At 48.2% G+C, this 5,851-nt stretch overlaps 1 protein-coding gene across 1 annotated transcript; it reads right to left on the bottom strand.

Moving 5' to 3' along the window:
• Positions 1-830: 830 nt before the first annotated feature.
• On the bottom strand, positions 831-3,652 carry SPP1 (secreted phosphoprotein 1; the record flags this gene model as incomplete). Its single annotated transcript, XM_082314807.1, has 6 exons — positions 831-1,238; positions 1,722-1,973; positions 2,240-2,284; positions 2,438-2,542; positions 3,444-3,494; positions 3,599-3,652. 6 exons carry the CDS (start codon positions 3,650-3,652, stop codon positions 831-833), a joined length of 915 nt encoding a protein of 304 aa, XP_082170933.1.
• Between the last annotated feature and the right edge of the window lie 2,199 nt (positions 3,653-5,851).

Consider the following 5,851-nt stretch of genomic DNA (forward strand, 5'->3'; position numbering starts at 1 on the left):
CAGCCCGCCGCCGCCGCCCGGGGCGGGGCGCCGCCGCCTCCGCCCCTTCCCCGCCCTCCGGCGCCGGCCCGGAAAGCCCGGGGTACGGAGGGAGATGTAGTTGCGCTGCCCGCCAGCGGCAGCCGGGGCCTCCCTCCCTCCCCGCCGGTCTCCCCGGAGAGGGGCGCGGCCGTGAGGCCTCCTCCCCGCCGAGGCTCGAAGCCCCGAGCCGAGCCGTGAGGCGGGAAGCCCCGCGCCGCCTCTGTGGTAGCGGTGCAAGGGCCGGCGCCGGGTACTTCAGGCCAGCTCGCCGCTCACTCTCGCTAAAAGCAGAAGGGGGCCCCGCAGAGGGGTGTTAACCACTGAATAAATTGCGGGGGAACGGCTATTTCACATCATTTTAACAAGGAGAGGTATTAAGGCTCCTCACGCAGCCAGAAGGCTCTGCCCTGCCCCAACCCAGCAAACAGTAATGCAGCCCACGGGTACAGGGTTTTGTGTCTTTATTTAAATCCAGTTACAGCAAAATACAGGCTGGCAGCACGGAGAGCAGCATGCCAGAGAGGTAACGCTCGCTCTGGGCGTCCGACAGCGTTCGCCTCGCTTCCCCGCACCACCGCCGCCGCCGCCTGCGTCCCGCCAGGCCGGCACGACGTGCCTGGCACGACCTGCGGCGCGGAGGGCTGGCGCTGCTGGCAGCCGAGGGGAGGCCACAGGGTAAAGAAGCTGCCCCGAACCCGAGAAGTCACCACGCGCTCTACATTTACAAACAGTTACCCGAAATGAAGCTACTTCCCCCTCCCCTTAGGTAGGAATTGAAAAAAGGAGGGAAACGTTACATTTGTCTCCCTTTAAAGGGTGACTTCGTTATTTTCGATACTGTGATGGTCTTGAGCATCCTCAGTGCTCTCCAACGTTTGATTGCTGTTATCGTCGGGGATCTCAGCTGAAACATGGACCTGGCTCTCCCTGCTTTCCATGCTCTGGTGGCTATCCCCTCTGACACTAGCCTTGCTATCATCTCTTTCCACCTCATGGCTATCGAATTTCTGCCGACTGTCATTTTCCATGCTCTGGTCACGCTGCTTGCTGTCCAGCTCGCTGCTGTCCTGCCCGTGGCTCTTGTCAGCCCATTCCCTGCTGATGGCGTGCTTCCCCAGGGAGCGGTGGGCAGCGGGATCCTCCCGTGAGAGCCCCGCTTGCTGGCTGTCTGCATCCAGGGCGCTCTCATCCTCCTCGGTGGCATCATACACAACGAGCTGTGTTAGAGAGCAAAACAAGACAGAGCCATTGTCACTCCTGACAAACTGATCTGTCAGCAGGTGCTGCTGTACTGCACCAAAGCAAGCTGCGTAGGCCGCAGGGACTCTCAAAGCCTGCATGATACATCTCTGCCTGGGGACACTGTGGTCTTTCATGGAGTTACATGAACCTTTCGCATTACGAGAAACTCAAGTTTGATCCTGGCTTTGGATTTCAGGCATGCAAGTACATCATAATAATGCAAACTGCAGTATTACATAGCTTGCAGCAGCAGGCTACACTCCTGCACATCGACAGCGCTCTGGCCATCAATACCCCCTGATTTGGGGTATCCAGAGAAAGGAAATACATTCCTTCACTTATGCCTACTTTCCCCCCACCAATCCTTTTCAAAACTGACACACATAAAATACCACGTCCATTTTCAAGTTCACTACCCTTTTCCAAAAGCCTGGGTACCACTGCTCAGCGCTATTTACCTTTCTTGCAGCTTTGCGGAGTTTGCTAGACTTCACCATTGCGGCTTTTGCCCTCACCCTGTAGGCCACGCTGTCACCTCTGCCGGCGTTGTCTCCCCGTGTGAAAGGGAAAGGAGGGAAGGGTACAGTTACTGGAATGTCTGTGGGAAAACTCGTGACAACCTCATCGGATTCATCTGTGTCATTGGAATCATTATCATCGTCGTCATCATCCACATCTTCATGGCTCTTGCTTGACACATCAGGAAAGTGCTGGAAAACATTTATTATGCATCAGGCAAATGAACATACATGCGAGATGTGCAGACTGGTATCTGTCCTGCTCACCCAGGGCTTACGTACTGTTGAGGAGCTACATGCATGAATTGCTCTGAACTTGCCTTGCCCTGCCTGAAGCTTTGTTTTATTTAGGGAGAGATGTTACCACAAGAACCGCATTTGATTGAGGAAAATGAGTGCTGCTACACATTGGCTGCCCTGCAGCACTCAACTGACATTTTGCTCTTCAAAACACCTACCGGTTGTACTGGGACATCCACGCTTTCTTCTGAAGAGTAAAGAGTCTGAAAAAAACCCATAGAACTCACTCTTAGCACACAAAGGCACATAGAGTAGAGCTGATCAGCATGTTAACTATTCTTTAAGCACTTAATCCTAACTTGCAAATCCTGGCATTGAAAGATGCTCTGCTTTTTCTTCCAGTTAGTTGCCCGTACCTGCTGTGGTGATGCCAGGTCATTCTGTGGGTGCTGCAGACTCTCCCAAGACTGAGAATTCACATGGTGGTGGCGATATCTGTGTGAGTGATGGCCCCTGGGGTCCTTCAAGAGAAAAAAAAGGGGGGGTTAATCCCCAAAGGAGCATACAGAAGCAGGCAGATCTGCCTGCATCACAACCTCTGTTTTCAGGCAGATGTGGCACCTGCAATACATACTCCTTTTACACAGGATGTGTCTTCAGCAATTCATTGCAGTAGGAAGAGGACTCAGAACAAGCCGTGATCCCAGATGAACATTATACCCAAACAATATAATAGCGAAGATGTGCCTCTCCCACTGGCAGAGCCTGGGCAATTCCAGATCAGTTCCTCCAGCTCGTTTTTATTGAGTGAAATTTGGAATTATATCTAACAAATATAATTTCTGCTAATTCTCAGGTCCTTTTCCCAAGAGCGATTTATCTCCCACATCATGAAGACTCTAAACTAAAATGCAGTAGCTGATTCTCAGCAAAGAATCGATTTGACATGGGTAGTAGCTGGTGATGGAATATAAATCAAATAGCTATATACAAGACTAATACTGTTCACCCACACCACTCCAAAAAATCACGGGAATTGGATTAAAGTGCTCTTCCAACACCAAATATTGTCATCGGACCCACGCTAATGAATGTGGGTTATAGTAGTTGTGCCATGCTACAGTTCTTTTCTCTTTTTAACTGACAGCTTACACATTTTTCATTAAGAAAAAAGGTTTCCAGTGCTGGTCCAGAGATACAGCTAACAGAAGTCCACCACCAGGACGCCTAACATGGCAAAAGTCTACTGATGCCAGTGGCTGTCTGCTTTGGCTACCCGAGAAACTGGCTTATAACAGCCAGGCGAGGACACGTTCTCCAAGCAGCTACAATCATAAAATAAGTATCAGACAATGCGTATTAAAGAAAAAAATCAAAAAGGATTTACTGAAGACAATAAATAGAAAGGCAAAAGGAGCTTACGTATTTTTCTTCAGAGCTGGCAGAAATGGCATGCTGCTTGGATTTACTCACCTTGAAGGGAGAAAAGAGAAAAAGCATTTGTCAGTATTACTTTCTTGCTAATATGCAAAGAAAACATGCAAGTGATTGCTGATACGCATTTGTGATGTACTCACTGGCCATGCAGCGGTGATGCCGATAAGGCATAAACACAGAACTGCCACCTTCATTGTGATGTTTTACCTAGGAAATATTTTGGAACAGTGAGTCGACAAGGTAAAATACCACAAAAGTGCCATAGGCTTTTGCTTTCTCCTGGTGTACTTCACCGTGCCAAGACCAGCTCTCTGCTAAGGATTCAACCTGCCCATGCCAAACTTTTCCCTCTGTCCTCCATCACCAACCCACACCCAGCTGGTTTTGTAATGACTTAGCAACTCAAAAGCTACAAAAATTTTCAAACGAGGTACTGAGAAGTGCTGAGCAGTGGCGAGAGTAGCCACACTGAGAAGGCGAGCAGGCTCCTGTCATCTACTGACTTGCCCTGGCAAAGGAAAAGCTTTGTGAAAAACAGAGTGCTATAAAGATCAGCTTTGGTTTATCTTTGTTCACTTAACATCATTTTGTCAGAAGAGACAGGGCAAGACAAACTCAGCTTGGATTCTCTTTTCAGTTATTTTAAAACTAGTTTTCAGGGTTATTAACTGGAGTCGCTGTGTCTAAACTCAGTTTATATGAACATAAACTGCTTTTATTGATAGACCTTTATTTCCCCTCCAGAAATTTGAACAGAATAACCTGTATTTCCAAGCAAGAGGTGAAGCGAAATATCTGCTCACGTTGCAGTTATAGGAATTTAATACATGAGTGATTCCTGCTGAAATTAGGAGCAAATTTTGGTCCCGACAGACCAATTCCCAGGATGAGGAATATCCCTGAGAAATTAAACTGATTTACTGATGAACAAGAGGCATTTAAACTTCAGTAAATCGTAGCAGGAAAGAAAGGCTACTAAGGGCACATTTGAAGTACAGTAGTAAGGCTGGCCCTGAGACAGGACACTCTATTAGAGGTATTGCAATTTGGAGAGTTACATAGAGAAGGGTGTGTGTCCCATCCATTCAGTGGCTTGCAGTTTGTGCTTGGAGTTTGTGCTGCAAGCCTGCCAGGAGAAACAGGGACGCTGCCAGGCAGTGGTTACACAAGGGAGGAAGCTTTCTGTGTTCAAGTACCAGCTCTGAGTTTCCGGCACTCGATTCAGTGGCAGGGTTTTCAGTAACCTCCTCCTGACATCTATCAGCACACAGGTTTAAAATTGTGAATACGTGTAATACCTTGCATCGCTAAAGCAACCTCGCTCCTATAAAAGCACACCTTTTTCCGCAGAGAAACATCAAACGTCCCTGTCCAGTGAAGCAGTTTTCAGAGATCTCCTGCCCAACACTTCCTTGACTAAAGCTGCAGACAGAATGGCACATGTCAGGTAAAAAAGCAAAAAAGTTACCTTTTCTGGTGCTGGAGGAGTCAGCTGTGACAAGAGCGCTCTTAGTGATCCCAGCAGCAGCTCCAGCCAGTTGGTTCCCAGCAGCTCTGGCTTTCTCCCCTCGTCCCCTGACTGCCTGACATCTCCAACCTCGGGGAATTTAAACCCTGTCCCAGGCATGGCCACCAATCCCCGTGTGGCGGAAAAAGATGAGGTCATGAGGCTCCTGGCCACCGTCCTGCCCACGTTCTCCTACACTTCCCCTTTGGCTTTGTGGCTTTTGAAGCAAACAAAAGCTACTCTATGGTTAAAACATTACTTATGGGCAAGATCATTAACCAGCAGGTCTGTTGAATGCACAGCATTTGGTATCGTGTAGGAGGACTTCAGGGCACATCTGTCCTCCTTTTGTGAAAAGGCAGAGCCCAGTTTCCCAGAAACCTTTCATGCCCTGTTCTGTAGGGGGTAAGAATATGTAATGTGTGCAGGAAGAAAGAAATCTGAACATAAAGCTCCCCCAAAAGGTGTTAATGCTTCCACAAAGTTGTAGATTTGCTCTCCAGGGTATACATGTTGCAACAGGAATCGCAAAGGCAGCCTGCAGAATGTGGCCTTTTGCCTTTTTGGTCTGAATCGGTTTACCAAAAAAAAAAAAAAAAAAAAAGTGTGTTTCAAGAGGCATTCTGCATCCAGAAGCTTGTTTGTAAAGGTATACAAAAGCCACTGATCATCTAATTAAAAAGGATTTGTGCACCGTTATCAGGAATTCTCACTCCTTTTCTATTAATTTGTCTCTCTTCTGGGTCCTTTCCAGTTTCATTCACTCTCTCAGGTGGTTTGGTTGAATCACCTGCTACAGCTGTCTGCTGCACCAAACCTGCTCCAGAACCCTTTTCAGGGACCAGATACCAGATATTTTTCAAGCTAAAAAAAAGAACAAGGAAAA

This window comes from Platalea leucorodia, assembly GCF_965183815.1.
Source record: "Platalea leucorodia genome assembly, chromosome: 6".
Classification (NCBI taxonomy): Eukaryota; Metazoa; Chordata; class Aves; order Pelecaniformes; family Threskiornithidae; genus Platalea; species Platalea leucorodia.